Here is a 15,927-nt window from a genome sequence, read left to right on the forward strand (position 1 = left end):
GATGTTCCGACGCCGCTGGAGTCGTGTCGACGCCGTGAGGCGGTTCCGGTTCGGTCTCGGCGGCCTCGGCACAATGTCAGTTCTTTGACGACGCCGGTAGGCGGTTCCGGTCCGATGTCGGCGGCCTCGGTTCAATCTCGACCTCCGATTCGACGGCGTCGGGCAGTCTCTACTCGGTGTCGACTTCGGGCGGCTCCGGTCCGATGGCGCTCTCGGCTCCGATGACGTCGGCCGGCCTGGCCTCGATGTCGACTTCCGGCGACTCCGGGGTGCGATCCTCACCCCCGACCTCCGGTGCTCCTCCTCTCAGGTTCCGGGCGACTCCGGAGTGCGATCCTCACTCCCGACCTCCGGTTCACCTCTACCTCGGTCTCCGACGACTCCGGAGGGCGGACTTCACTCCTCCGATGACGCCGCTCGCTCGACCTCGGTTCACTTCCTCCTCGACCTCTGGTATTCCTCACGACCTCCGTCGGCGCCCTCTCACGACCTCAGGCGGCTCCGGGTACGACGTCTGCTTCTTCAGTCAGCGCCGCTTCTCCACCTCGGGCTCCAGGTCTTAGGCTACTCGACGCCGGACTCCAGGGAAACCAGTTTCCAGGTCAGGATCTTGCTGCTTTCTGCTTCTAAGGCCTGTTCCTGCTGTTCAGGTCCTTAGGATGAGTTTTTCTGTCTTCTTCCCACACAGGGCTATAGGCTGGGATCCATCAGTAGGGACTAGTATCAAGGGTGGGTTTATGGACCCCACTCCAGGCACAAGTTTCCACCCCTGCTGCTTCACTCCTTCCTCCTTCACTGTTGTGCTGCTCTCTCTTCACCAGTCAGGTGCCAACTGCCAGCTCCAACTGCCAACTCTCTGTCTTAGCTTCCCAACATTCTAAACCGCCTCCAACGGTCACAGGGTTCTGGAATCTCCTGGAATGTTCTGGAAGGTGCTGGTAGGTTCCAGTGGATGCTGGTGATGTCACAGGTGGCCACCATTTTGTGCTCCAGGCCCTCAGACAGAAGTTTCAGGGGTAGATAAAATGGCTCCCTGAATCTGCAGCAACACTAAAAAGTCTGGTGGTTCCCAAAAAGGAAAAATTCAAACAGGGTTTGAGGCAAAAGTGGGACAAAATAAATAATGATGAGGAGGGACCACCCAAAGGGCTGACAGGTCTAACACGCGTCCCCCCCAGCTGAAAGTGGGGAGAGCTACCCAACCCCTTGGGAGTTCTCATCACTAAGGCGGAAATACCTTCAGAGACCGTCTGCATTGGCGTGGTCCACTCCAGGCCGATGTTCCACCTGAAAGTCCATCCCCTGTAGGGAAATAGACCACCTCAACAACTTGGGATTCTCCCCCTTCATTTGCATCAGCCAACGAAGGGGTCTGTGGTCGGTCTGAACTAGGAAGTGCGAGCCAAACAGGTATGGCCGCAACTTCTTCAGAGCCCATACCACTGCAAAGGCTTCACGCTCTATTGCACTCCACTTCTGTTCCCTGGGAAGTAGTCTCCGGGATAGGAAGACCACGGGTTGATCCAGACCCTCTTCGTTGAGTTGCGATAACACTGCCCCAATGCCATGTTCTGATGCATCTGTCTGGACAATGAACTCCTTGGAAAAGTCCGGGGCCCTTAAGACCGGGGCCTCGCACATGGCTCTCTTCAATCTCACAAAGGCCTGCTGACAGGCCTCCGTCCAGACTACCCGTCGAGGTTGCTTCTTGGACGTGAGCTCCGTGAGGGGGGTTACGATGGTACCGTACCCCTTCACGAAGCGGCGGTAGTATCCCGTGAGGCCCAAAAATGCTCGGACCTCAGTCTGTGTCTTGGGGGGTTCCCAGGCCATGATGGCCTCGATCTTCGCCTGGAGGGGTTGCACCGCTCCCCTACCCACCAAGTGTCCAAGGTACACTACCGACCCCTGCCCGATCTGGCACTTGCTGGCCTTGATCGTCAATCCAGCTTGTCTCAGGGCCTGGAGAACAGCTTGCAGGTGACGCAAGTGATCCTCCCAGCTGTTACTGAAGACGGCTATGTCATCCAGATAAGCAGCAGAGAAACTCTCCATTCCGGTGAGGATCTGGTTTACCAGGCGCTGAAACGTGGCAGGTGCGTTCTTGAGCCCAAAGGGCATTACACAGAACTGGTAGTGGCCATTGGGCGTGGAGAAGGCTGACCTTTCCCTTGCTCCATCAGTCAACGAGATCTGCCAGTACCCTGAAGTAAGGTCAAAGGTACTTAGATATTGGGCAGCTCCCAGCCGGTCAATCAATTCATCCGCCCTAGGGATCGGATGAGCATCAGTTTTTGTCACTGAATTCAGTCCCCGGTAGTCCACACAGAACCTCAGTTCTGGTTGGGCACCCGGTGGTGCAGCTTTCGGTACTAACACCACCGGACTAGACCAGGGGCTGCTAGAAGGTTCAATCACTCCTAGCTCCAGCATCTTAGTGACTTCACTATGAATGCTGGCCTTCACCTTGTCTGACATCCGGTAGATCTTGGACTTCACAGGTGGGCTGTCTCCTGTGTCCACGTCATGGACGCACAGGTGAGTCCTACCCGGGACAAGGGAGAACAACGAAGAGTACTGCCCCAGGACCTGGCGACAGTCCTCCTGCTGTTCAGGAGTTAGAGATGGGGAGAGAATCACTCCCTCCACCGACCCATCCTTCTCTTGAGACGCAAACAGATCAGGGAGTGGCTCGCTTTCCACGTCCTCTCCTCCGTCAGTCACCATCATCAAGATGACTTCGGGCCTCTCGTGGTGGGGTTTGAGGCGGTTGGCATGCAGCACCCTTAGGGGCTGACGAGGGGTCTTCAGGTCCACCAAGTAGGTAGCCTTACCCTTCTTCTCCAACACCTCAAAGGGTCCTGACCAGCGATCCTGGAGGGCACTAAGCTCTCCTGGTTCGATCACCCACACCTTCTGGCCAGGCTCCAACTCCACCGGGTGAGCATTGTGGTCATACCACGCCTTCATCACTGCTTGGCTGGCTTCCAAGTTGTCAGAAGCTTGCTTCCACAACTTAGCCATTTGGCTCCGGAAGGCCAGCATGTAGCTCACCACATCCTGGGGAAGCTTTCTGGGAGTTCTTTCCCATCCGTCTCTCACCAGGTTGAGAGGTCCACGTACAGGGTGCCCATACAGAAGCTCGAAGGGGCTGAAGCCCACTCCCTTCTGTGGCACTTCCCTGTAGGAAAAAAGTAAACAGGGTAGGAGGACGTCCCATTTCCTCCGCAGGCTTTCAGGCAGACTTCTGATCATGCCCTTCAAGGTTTTGTTAAACCTCTCCACCAGACCATTGGTCTGGGGGTGGTAAGGAGTGGTGAACCGGTACGTCACTCCACACTCCTTCCACATTGCCCGCATATACGCTGACATGAAGTTGGTCCCCCTGTCGGACACAACTTCCTTGGGAAAACCCACTCGGGTAAAGATTCCCATCAGGGCCCTAGCCACAACAGGTGCTGTTATGGTCCTCAGAGGTATTGCCTCTGGGTACCGTGTGGCATGATCCACCAGGACCAGGATAAACCTGTGACCAGCTGATGTTGGCGGATCTAACGGACCCACAATGTCGATGCCCACCCTTTCAAAGGGGGTGCTAACGACAGGAAGTGGTTCCAGGGGAGCTTTCAGCTTCACCCCTGTTTTCCCACTGGCTTGGCAAGACACACATGTCCGGCAGTAGGTATCGGACGACACTTTCATCTGAGGCCAATAAAAGTGTGGGACAAGACGGGCGAAGGTCTTGTCTTGCCCCAGGTGTCCTGCCAATGGTATCTCGTGAGCCAACTCCAGAAGGAAGGCTCGATAACGTTGAGGAACTACCAAGGCTCGTGACGATCCATGTAGGGGTGCCTTGGGTTCACTGTAGAGGAGGCCATCCTCCCAGTAAACACTGTAGTTCCCTTCAACGTTCCCTGCTGCCTGGGCTTCGGCCTGTCGCCTCAGCCCCTCAAGGGTAGGGCACTCCCTCTGGCCCTGGCAGAACTCCTCCCTGGACGGGCCTCCCTCCACGTGCCACTCGGCCGGGATGGGTAGGTCCTCCAGGTTGGTAACGTCCCCCTCCGCAGACTCCTGGTCCACCACCTCCGGTGGCCTATCCGTCCTACGGGGTGGAGACGCCGAGGCAGGCTCCTCCTGTCCTCGGTTCTTCCCTTGACTGGCAGCTGGCTGGGCCTTTGTTCCAGGCTCCAGCCGAAATGAACTCCCTCTTCGGGTAGTCGCGGACCTTGTGCTAACACAGGCCCAGTCAGGTGTACCCAGCATCTCGGTGTGAGTCCGGTATTCCACCTCCTTCCAAGCGTTGTGCTCCATGTCATTCCCCAGCAGACAATCGACTGGCACGGCAGGGCTTACGGCAACTCGAAGTGAACCTGCAACCCCCCCCCATTCAAAGGGAACCTCGGCCACGGGATAGTGACCTGTTCTGCCGTCAGCCATCGCGGCTGGGTGGAGTACATCGGGAATTACCTGCTCTGGAGACACCAGTTGACTACGCACCATAGTCATACTGGCTCCTGTGTCTCTCAGAGCCTCCCCTCTTTGGCCGTTGATGGTGATCCACTGCCCATACTTTGCGGTATTTGCGGGCACCTGGATCTTAGGAACCATCTCCCGTTCTCCCAGGGACACTAAAGTGACACCCGCCCACTCCCTTCCCTTAGTTAAGGGCATCTCCTCCCCGAGCACTGCACTAGCTACTCCGGGGGTCTTTCCTCCAGTGGGAGGGGGTGGTCGTTTCTGGCACTTCGGATCTCCTTTATAGTGTCCAACGCCACCGCACTCGTAGCAATGGACAACCCTTGGCTGCTGACTCTGGCCAGGATTAGGGTTTCTGGGTGGGTTAGCCTTAGAGGTGAATCCTGTTCCCTTCCCTTGGAAGTTATTTTGGGGGCCTTTGGAGAACTCCTTTTTCTTTTCCCCTCCCTCTTTCTTCTGGGGGGCGCCCTGTCCGGCCTTTTGAGTATCCCCTCCAGTCCCCCTTGTGGACACCCGGGTACTAGCCCAAATGTCCGCCTCCTCAGCAAGCTTCCGGGGACTGGTCAGCTTGCTATCCACCAGGTGTTGCCGCAGTTCAGGGAAACATTTCTCGAGCAGGTGTTCCTTCAGTACTAGGTCAAACAACTCCTCGTAGTTCCTCACTTCACTGCCCTGAATCCAACCTTCCATTGCCTTCTTCGCATAGTCCAGGAAGTCCACCCAATTCTGCGTGCCCAGCTTGTGACTACCCCTGAACTTCTGTCTGTACTTTTCAGGTGTTAGTCCAAACTTTCTGATGAGCGCCAGTTTCATGGTGGGGTAGTGGGTCTGCTCATCCTCCTCGATGGCCAATAAAGCATCCCTACCAGCTGGAGGCATGTACTTATACAATCCCCCTCCCCAGTACTTCTCCGGAACCCCATGGGCCCTCAGTGAGACCTCATAGGCCGCTAGCCACTTGGCGATATCGTCGCCCACTCCATAGCTAGCCACTATGTCCTTTGGCAGGTAAGGTTTGGATTCCCTGGTGATCTCTTGGGTTTGGCTGCCACCATTAGGAACAGGTTGTGCCCCGATTCTCAAGATCTGAAGATCTATTTCTTTCAGTCGCAATTCATGGGCCATCCTCTGCTCCTCCTTCTCCTTCTCCTGCCTTGCTAAGTCCCATGTGAGCTGTCTTTTCTCCCTCCGGTCCGTTAGCTCCACTTCAGACAAGCCACCGCTAGAGGCACTGCTGCCCTTCCTAGAAATGGTTCTGGGCCCTGCTGACAGGTTCCCCACCTCAGGTTGGTACATCTCAGCCCCCTCGGGGTCAGGCTCTCCATCCCTGTCTTCCTCCTCAGCCTTGCTTTCTCGGCGTGCCTCCCCCCAAGCCCTTAAGCTAGTTTGGAGTGCACCCTTCTTTGCTCCTGGGGGGCAGTACACCCCCTCCCGCTGGCAAAACTCCCTGAGTTGGGCCACAGTGTACGTTTCTAGATTTTCTAGTACAAACTCCATCTTGCCCACTCAGGTTAGAGGACAGGTTTTTGTGCAGTAACTATGCAGGGGGGTACCTCTAATAATACCTCCTCCCACCACCAGAGTAAATTTGGAAAAAACAAAAACCCACAATTAGGAAGGCCGCTTTGAGAAAACTCCCGGTGTAGGCCTATGGACTACCCACAGTTATTGTTGAGTATACGTAGGCACAGCTCTATCCCACCACTGAACACCAATTCATGTTGGAAACAGCCCACTCCCACTCCGCAGGGTGGTGGTGGACTCCCCGAACACACTGTGGTAGCTTGGCTCGAGTGGTCAGGAAACAGGCACCGTGCTAAGCATACAATATACCCATACAATAACCATGCGTGCATCCGTTCCAAAAACGACTCTACACCGTAAAAATTATGAAAATATTCTTCTTTATCTTTTTCTCTTAGTTGCTGATTGGAAAAATAAATAAGTCAATCACAATATACAAATTTTAAATAGTGCAGGTCAAATAAATACTGTCTGGAGATTCAATAAATAGGGATGATCATAAATACAAGGGACATAAATATAAGTGCAGGTAATACAGGCAATTAAATATTCTGAGGCAATAAATACTGAACCAATAAATATTGTACACCAACAAGTCCTGTAGACCAATAAATATAGTGAAGCAATAAATAGGTTAACACAATAAATACAGTGCCCCCAATAAATAATTAAGAGTATACAGCAGCACTCATGTAATCAGATCACTTTTCAATTCCTAAGGGCTGATTTGGCCCAGGCACAGCTTGTAGGGTTGTGGAAGGCTTGAGGGGGGCTACTCCCTGGCTGAGACAAGGCTGAGGCCTAAACTGAGGTAGATCAAAGGGGGGAATACCAGTGCCCTGGCTTTCTCTCTCCACACCACCTCTCTAGGTTAGTCCCAGTTCACCCCAGGCACAGTCAGGTTGGTTTCAGCACCTCCCTAGCCCCTTAGAGCAGTCTCTCAGGTCTCCACAGGGCCTTAGGCGCCCTCTACTCCACTTACTGCCCTTTTTCTGATGTTCCGACGCCGCTGGAGTCGTGTCGACGCCGTGAGGCGGTTCCGGTTCGGTCTCGGCGGCCTCGGCACAATGTCAGTTCTTTGACGACGCCGGTAGGCGGTTTCGGTCCGATGTCGGCGGCCTCGGTTCAATCTCGACCTCCGATTCGACGGCGTCGGGCAGTCTCTACTCGGTGTCGACTTCGGGCGGCTCCGGTCCGATGGCGCTCTCGGCTCCGATGACGTCGGCCGGCCTGGCCTCGATGTCGACTTCCGGCGACTCCGGGGTGCGATCCTCACCCCCGACCTCCGGTGCTCCTCCTCTCAGGTTCCGGGCGACTCCGGAGTGCGATCCTCACTCCCGACCTCCGGTTCACCTCTACCTCGGTCTCCGACGACTCCGGAGGGCGGACTTCACTCCTCCGATGACGCCGCTCGCTCGACCTCGGTTCACTTCCTCCTCGACCTCTGGTATTCCTCACGACCTCCGTCGGCGCCCTCTCACGACCTCAGGCGGCTCCGGGTACGACGTCTGCTTCTTCAGTCAGCGCCGCTTCTCCACCTCGGGCTCCAGGTCTTAGGCTACTCGACGCCGGACTCCAGGGAAACCAGTTTCCAGGTCAGGATCTTGCTGCTTTCTGCTTCTAAGGCCTGTTCCTGCTGTTCAGGTCCTTAGGATGAGTTTTTCTGTCTTCTTCCCACACAGGGCTATAGGCTGGGATCCATCAGTAGGGACTAGTATCAAGGGTGGGTTTATGGACCCCACTCCAGGCACAAGTTTCCACCCCTGCTGCTTCACTCCTTCCTCCTTCACTGTTGTGCTGCTCTCTCTTCACCAGTCAGGTGCCAACTGCCAGCTCCAACTGCCAACTCTCTGTCTTAGCTTCCCAACATTCTAAACCGCCTCCAATGGTCACAGGGTTCTGGAATCTCCTGGAATGTTCTGGAAGGTGCTGGTAGGTTCCAGTGGATGCTGGTGATGTCACAGGTGGCCACCATTTTGTGCTCCAGGCCCTCAGACAGAAGTTTCAGGGGTAGATAAAATGGCTCCCTGAATCTGCAGCAACACTAAAAAGTCTGGTGGTTCCCAAAAAGGAAAAATTCAAACAGGGTTTGAGGCAAAAGTGGGACAAAATAAATAATGATGAGGAGGGACCACCCAAAGGGCTGACAGGTCTAACAGATGACATACTCCCACTGGCTGCATCTCAGGTTTGTGCCACTCCGGGGTCCTCCAGAGAAACCACTTGGTGATGGGGTACAATAGGGATCCATTGGATGGGCCTGGCCGCCAGCCCCCATTAGGGTTGGCTCTGATCTCCTTCTGCTCCAGATACTTCAATGTTCCTGAGGTATTGGGATGGTAATGGTTACAAAGTTGTGGTTAACTTTTATATGCGCTATCCAGTTCTAACAAGTGTCCTGCTCATACATTGCTTGGTTTCTATTAGCTTGCACCCTGATGGCTGATGCAAATACTACTTCCCCTACAGGGAAGATCCATATCGTCACATGGAATGTTTGCGGTGTATTAGATAAGGTGAAATGAGGGGCTGTGCTCCTTCAGGCCAAACGACTACAGGCATATATTCTTTTGTTGTAGAAGACACACCTCATTGGGTCTAAGGTCTCATGTTTAGCTCACTTTAGGTTTGCACAGACTTATCACTCCGGCTTTGCAAGGGGTTCATGGGGTGTGGCCATTCTTATACACCGCAGAGTTCCCTTCCAGGTCCTGAAGACCTGGGTGGATACACAAGGGAGATTTGTCTTTCTGTCTGGGACACTACAGAGAGAATCCATCATCATAGGTTGTGTCTACGCCCCCTCACCACTCAGCCAAACTTTTGTGGATCGTATTGTGAGTGAATGAGGGTCCCTTCCGGGAGGTTTGGCTGTCATAGAGGGTGATTGGAATAACATTATGCTTCCGGGACGTGACAGATTGTGGGAGATGGGGCGTGTGGGCAATGTACGAGTGCCCCGCTTGAGGTCCATGACAGAAGCGGTGGGGTGGATGTGTGGTGGGTATATCATCCCAATGACACAGGGTTTACCTTTTATTCTACAGTGCATGGGTCATTCTCCCAGCTTGACTACATATTCGTGTGGATGGGTCACACACATAAAGCTTCTGATGAGATCCTACCTAGAGGACTATTGGACCATCCTCCAATGGCACTGTGGCTTTCCATGGGCCCTCGGTGCCCTCCTTTTCGCTGGTGGCTGTCTCTGTGGCATTTGCTGAATCCTAGAAATATGCCAACATGTTTCAGCCAGTGAATGGCCCTATGGGTCCACGGCTTTCTTCAGGGCAAAACTTCGTAATAAATCCCTCCCTGGAATTATTAGTATAGTATCACACTTTTCAATTAAAAATGTTTAACCAAAAAAGGTGCCCTCTGGATATACTTATCCTTGATGTGGCATGTATATTCACAGGTCCGTCCAACCTATGGAGAGACATACCATAACACAAGACTATTGTGTCTGTACCATACAACAAAATGATTAAGAGAAAAGTGCCTCATGCAGCGTGCAATCCCTCTTGTCCTCATTAGATAGGGTGCCGCGATAGTCTGAGTGTTGGAGTATATAAGTGTCTGTATGTGAGAGTGAGTGATTGTGGATGTATGGATGAGTGTGTGCTTATGTCAGTGATAGTATAAGAAAGTATGTATGTGTTAGTATCTATATGAATAAGTGAGGTGGTGTGTGTATAACTGTATAGGTGAGTAAATGGCATTGTGATTAACTCTTTCGGTGACTGACTAGGTGTGTGAGTGACTCTATGGGTGAGTGGCGGTGTGCGAGTGTCTGTATAGGTGTATGAGTGCATATAATAGTGGCTGTATTGATGAGTGACTGCATGTATGAGTGACTGTACGGGTGAGTAAGTAGATGTGTGTGTAGATCTAGGAATCAGTGAGTGGATATGTACTAACTGGTATTGGTGTGTCTATGGTTTCGAGAATGGTAGTCTGTATTTTAGAGCGGGTGTATGAAAGGTTTTATTAGGTGTGAGTAGGTGCATCAGCGACTTGAAAAGATTGGTATTAGAGATCAAGCCCTGCTCTGGCTTAAATCCATCATCAGTGAGCGCTCCTAGGCTGCTTTTCTTCCACCTTTCACCTCTGCATCAAAACCATTAGTGTGCCGAGTGCCTCAGGGCTACGCTCTCAGCCACACACTCTCTAATATATATCTGGAGCCCCTGCTGAAAATAGTCAAGGCTTGGGGGGTGAAAGTTGTATCCTATGAGGATGACACTTAACTCTTCCTGGCCTTCCAGAAAAATAGAGCCCATGACCTTGGGCTCTTTCAAACATTGAGGCATATGTACGAGGAAGTGGCGTAGTGAGGCGTTAGCCGTCATGGCTTAACGCCTCACTCCACCACTTCAGAAATGCAAGGCTGCACCATATTTACAAGGATATGGTGCAAACTTAGCAGTGTAGCGCCAACGCAGCTACCCTTGCACAATAGTGCAAGGTTGTCTGCACGCAGGGGAGGATTTTTTATGTGTAGGAAGGTGTCCCTTCCTGCACATAATTCTAAAATGCCATTTTATCACTTTTATGTGTGCTGTTTCATGCAGCACACATCAAAGTCACAAAAAACCATTTGGTTTCCAGATTGTTTATGTACAGGAAGGGGGGCCTTCCTGTACATAAACAATCCATGGCAGTTTGCCTTTTCCAAGTGTGCTGCACAAGGCAGCACACATAAAAAAAGCAAAAACAAGGAGAAATAATGCATTTCTCCTCGTTTCGCCCAGTAAAGACCAGTTTTTCCCTGGTCTTAAATTTGGTGCTGCCTCCTATGTACGCTGCATTTGTACAAGGGGGCAGTGTCAAAATCAATGGTTGTTGCGGTGGAATGCCCACCGCAACACCCACAGCCCACTCCTTTCACGTTAACCATAGCTTGAAAGGGGGCCTTATATACAAGGCAGCGTTGAGCAATGGTAAGTGGCTTAACGCTGCCTTGTAAATAAGGCTAAGCCCCTATCGCCACCATGACGTCGGAAAAAGTGACGTTGTTGTGGCAATAGGGGATTTTACATATGCCCCTTTGTTTCAAATCTGTAGTGAACCTTTCTAAAACTTAACTCAGATAAGACTGAGATTCTTTTCTTTGACGTCAAGTCCATCCCTGAACCTAGCCTGTGATGGCCGTTGGAAATCAGCCTGCCCCCTTCCGTGCCCTGTGGTAAGAAATCCACAGGTGAAATTCGACTTCGACCTTACCTTCGAGCCTCAGATCAAGGCATTATCCGCTTCTTGCTTTTTCACTCTTAGTTCCCCGAGAAGGATGATGCATCTTATCCCTGTGGACTTTCGCAAGACGATTGTCTATGCTTTGATTACCTCCAGGTTGGAGAACTCCAACAGCTTGCATCTGGGGCTCCCAGCCTTTCTCATTCAGCGTCTCCAAATCACCCAGAAGGCTGCTGCCGGGCTAATTCTCAAGATCCCACCATGGACTCCCACGTCAGCATCACTGGCTTCCGGTGAATAAAAGAATCCAGTTTAAGGCACTCAACCTTGCCTTCGGGGCCTACAACGGCAATGGACCTCTCTCCCTTAGGCGTCACTTCAGACCTTATGTCCAGGAGAGATCCTTGAGATCCAATAATCCCCCCGCATTCGCAAGGCCCGAAGAGGAGGGTAGATTGTTCACCTTTCTGGGAACTAAGGGGCATGTCTACAAGGCGGCGATATTAAATTATCGCAGCTTGTGCGGCTGTTTTCAGCCGAAAAGCGGCGATAATTTTATCGCTATATTAGCAAGGTCACGCTATCACGTGAAACCTTGCCTTAGCGCCTGAATTCCTAACGCCCATCTTTGCATCTCTAATGAGATGCAAAGTGGGCTTTTCTCCCCAGGATAACGGGAGAAATGTCGCTAAGCGACATTTTAGCGACATTTCTCCTATTATCAAACCTCACGCAAAGCAGCATAGCGACAAGAAAAGTAGCGAAAAAACCTGTTATCGCTACTTTCTTACGCCTGCTTTGAAACTGACTTAGCCATGATTTCCTATGGAAGGTGGATATCATGGCTAAGTATGTGAGGCCCTATCAGCAAGCTATCGCCAAACTTTGTAGGATTATCGCTGGGTTTCCAGCGATAATCTCACGTTTGGCAGTTAGCGCTAGGATTTTTATCGCTTTTGTGATAAGCGTTGCTAATAGCACGCTATCTCAGCGATAAAAATCCACGCTAGCCGGCGATAATTATCCTAGCGCTAAGTGCGCTTAGCGATAATTATCGCCGGTTGTTGCTGATATGCCCCTAAGTTGTGCAGCGCACATCCGCTTGGTCTGAGAAGCAGCCCATCGGAACTGTTTTTAGAAAGAGCATCATTCAGCATCCTTTCTGTCAGGGCTTCGGTGGGTGTTCCTTCTGCTAGCGCTGGGACTCCTCCTGTTATCCTTTCTGTCAGGGCTTCGGTGGGTGTTCGAGCTGGGACTCCTCCTGTTATCCTGTCTGTCAGGGCTTCGGTGGGTGTTCCTTCTGCTAGCGCTGGGACTCCTCCTGTTATCCTTTTTGTCAGGGCTTTGGTGGGTGTTCCTTCTGCTAGCGCTGGGACTCCTCCTGTTATCCTTTCTGTCAGGGCTTCGGTGGGTGTTCCTTCTGCTAGCGCTGGGACTCCTCCTGTTATCCTTTCTGTCAGGGCTTCGGTGGGTGTTCGCTCTGGGACTCCTCCTGTTATCCTTTCTGTCAGGGCTTCGGTGGGTGTTCCTTCTGCTAGCGCTGGGACTCCTCCTGTTATCCTGTCTGTCAGGGCTTCGGTAGGTGTTCCTTCTGCTAGCGCTGGGACTCCTCCTGTTATCCTTTTTGTCAGGGCTTTGGTGGGTGTTCCTTCTGCTAGCGCTGGGACTCCTCCTGTTATCCTTTCTGTCAGGGCTTCGGTGGGTGTTCTTCTGCTAGCGCTGGGACTCCTCCTGTTATCCTTTCTGTCAGGGCTTCGGTAGGTGTTCCTTCTGCTAGCGCTGGGACTCCTCCTAGGAGGCAGCTGTGTGATTAACAAATGTATTGTGTGAGGTTTAACTGACTTGTCTTTATTACTAACCTTCTGTTTCAGACTCTTTACCTATCGATAGTTATGATTTTCAAGACTTGAGACAGATAGAAAAAGGCTCAGAAAAAAACAAATGGGCCAGAGAGCGGTCTCATGTGCTTGTTTAGCCTGTAAACTTGTCCTCACATTCTCAATTTGCCAATATATTTCCATCTGGCCTCTGTATGCCACCTACTCTGTTCTCCACTTTTCTACCACCCTCTTTTGACCCACTGTCTTATCCTGTTTTTTAATTCCCAACGCAGGGCAGTTTGTAGAGCTGGCTTCCACATTTCGCCTGGATAGCCTGCTCCCGAGCGCAGACACACTCTCGCGATATTACCGCTACAAAGGCTCTCTAACGACCCCTGACTGCGCGGAGGCTGTGATTTGGACAGTATTGGAGGAACCGGTTGGCATCAGTCATGCACAGGTATGATGAACCCCATATCCCCCCCACTGCAACACACCAAATCGGGAACAAGGTGGAGGGCGGACCCAGTATCGAGCAGACCCTCAATGCAATGTTAGGACCAGGGATACGGGCACCGATGGGCACACTCCTGTGAATGAGGCCAGTCTGTGAGGACCGGGTAATGCTGGTTTGAAGAGCATGAGGTCCATGAAGGCGAATTAGTGAGGTTTATGGGAAGAGGAGGAGCCAGTGATAGGGATTGAGTGTGCCTCCAGTGACATTCATGGAGCATATTTATGAGAGCTTGCGTCACGTTTGCACCATGCAAAGTGGTACATGCATGAAGCAGGGCTCCGAGTTAGATTTATGAAGCCACATAAAGCCACTCTGTGTGGTTTTGAGTGGTCTCATAAATTTGGAGTAAGGCAACCCGCTGCATTGCCTTACTCTGCGCAAGGGACGTTTTCCATGGGTGTTCCCATGCAAATCACATGGTTATTGACGCATTCCCATATTAACCAAACCTGGTAAAAATGGGAATGCTCTAAAAAGATACGCCTCTCAAGGTGAGGCGTACCAAGGAGAAATGTCTTCATTCCTCCTCATTTTGAATCTGTCTGCATTCTGGAGCACACTTGGAAAGAGGAAAATACCTCTCCGGATTGCTTTTGTGCAGGAAGGTGCCCTTCCTGCACAAAAGCAATCATTCCTACAACACAGGCACCCTTGCACCATGGTGCAAGGGTGCCTAAGTTGGCGCAAGGCTGCCGAAATGGCACCAGTTCTGGGGAAAGGACAAGAATGCACCACATTGGATACATACAGTTCATTCCTGCCCGTCTCCTCTGGAGCAGCGTGGCACAGAAGGTGACTAGCTGCGCAGCACTGCGTCAGAGAGTAGATCTGCCTCATGAGGTTTGGGATGGTGAATAGGTTTTGTTCGACTGGGCAGTAAGAAGCAATGATGGACTTTGTAAGATTCAACTGAAGTGTATACTACTGTGCTGCTGCTGTGCAGTGTCAGAGTCGATGCCTGAGTGATGGTGCAATGCTTTGCAGATCTCCTCTAGTTTGCAAATACCAGGCTTGCTGAACTAAGTTATAGCTTCGCAGAGGGCTGTCCTAACAAGATATACCATTACATTTAAGATGATAAAGTCACAGTGCATGAGTGGGATTGGAGGGCTAGAGCAGAGAAACTACCTTGTCGGACAGGATCATTTTGGAGGTCGAAGAATCGTAAATAGTCTCTAGATTGCTCTGCAGGCCAAGTCTGCGCCTTGTGTTACATAACAAATGATTTGTTTATCTCCTTCCGCCAATACAGCTTAACGTCTTTGTAGATACCGCCCTCTTCACCGCCACTGGGGAAGCAAAACAGAAGATGACCAACAACTTTCGACCAACACAACCCCTGAAAAATCGTAAAGTCTTCGCCTCCAGAGATGCGACAGTTAACCGGGGAACAACATCCAGCATCAGCGTACTTGCACTGCTTGTCCTGCTCCTGACTGGCCAGCACATGGTCTATTCCTGAAGACTCCTCCCAAACTCACCTCACCCTCCAAAATTGTTTGATTGATTTTCAAATGGGTCTTACTGTGACTTCACCTGCACTTCCATACTGTGATTCTGCCTGTAATGCACTGGGAATGATTGAATGTAAATGATGTGTATAATATTATAGTTTAACATTGACAAAGAAATGTAGTTTGTTATTTGAAGGGGAAACGATTTTCAGAAATCATGGGATAGTGTTTATAAAGGAAAATTCTTGTTATGCAAGTGATAAAGCTAATGAAAATATTTGATGAGGCACATGTAACACTTTTTCCTTGTCGAAAAAATGTTCTCTCTCTCTCTCTATATATATATATATATACATACAAATTCATTATTTAAAATACTTTGCAAAAATCAATTAAATCTTTAGTATTTCTTACATGAGGTATTGGATATCGTCTTTCTTTTACCTTTTTTTAACAGAAGTGAGCTCACTCTGCCTCCAGTGGCAATTATTGAGAACTACAACTAGAAAAGTTACTGTACCTCTGTCGGACACATTTCATCGAAGAAACCGGTTTCATGGCATGCAGCTCCAGTCATATGTCTAGAATTGATCTCTCTGAAACTTTCCGCTCTTCACGGGTTCTTTATGTGGGACAAATAGGGTTGTAAGCTGCCACAGAACACATGTACTAAAGAGCTTAAGTAGGGGACCCATGAAAGAAGTGTGTGACTTACTATGTATGGGTTCGATTTATGGGCCTGATTACGATGTCGGTGAGTCCGACACCGATGACTCGTTGGTGGCAGACCCACCGACATCGGCCCCTGCGGTCCGCCTGCCGCATTACGATGCAGCAGGTGGAGGCATCTAGCAGAGGTACCTTCTACCACAATTCAGACGGGCACACAGAGGGTCAGTAATCCATACAATGAGGGCCTGCTCAGGCACTGCTGCAGGGA

The 15,927-nt window shown here is 51.1% G+C and overlaps 1 protein-coding gene across 2 annotated transcripts in view; it reads left to right on the forward strand.

Moving 5' to 3' along the window:
* The window catches only part of LOC146783286 (carbonic anhydrase 15-like), a 226,445-nt gene extending 211,045 nt beyond the window's left edge, over window positions 1-15,400 (forward strand). For both annotated transcript variants that reach the window (XM_085633835.1, XM_085633834.1), the window contains 2 exons: window positions 13,310-13,476; window positions 14,786-15,400. In XM_085633835.1, coding sequence (XP_085489961.1) covers window positions 13,310-13,476; window positions 14,786-14,995 — 377 coding nt within the window. In that variant the 3' untranslated portion in view covers window positions 14,996-15,400. The remainder of the gene's footprint in view (window positions 1-13,309; window positions 13,477-14,785) is intronic.
* Window positions 15,401-15,927: the final 527 nt, after the last annotated feature.

The sequence above is a fragment of the Triturus cristatus genome, chromosome 11, assembly GCF_964204655.1.
Source record: "Triturus cristatus chromosome 11, aTriCri1.1, whole genome shotgun sequence".
NCBI classification, from domain to species: Eukaryota; Metazoa; Chordata; class Amphibia; order Caudata; family Salamandridae; genus Triturus; species Triturus cristatus.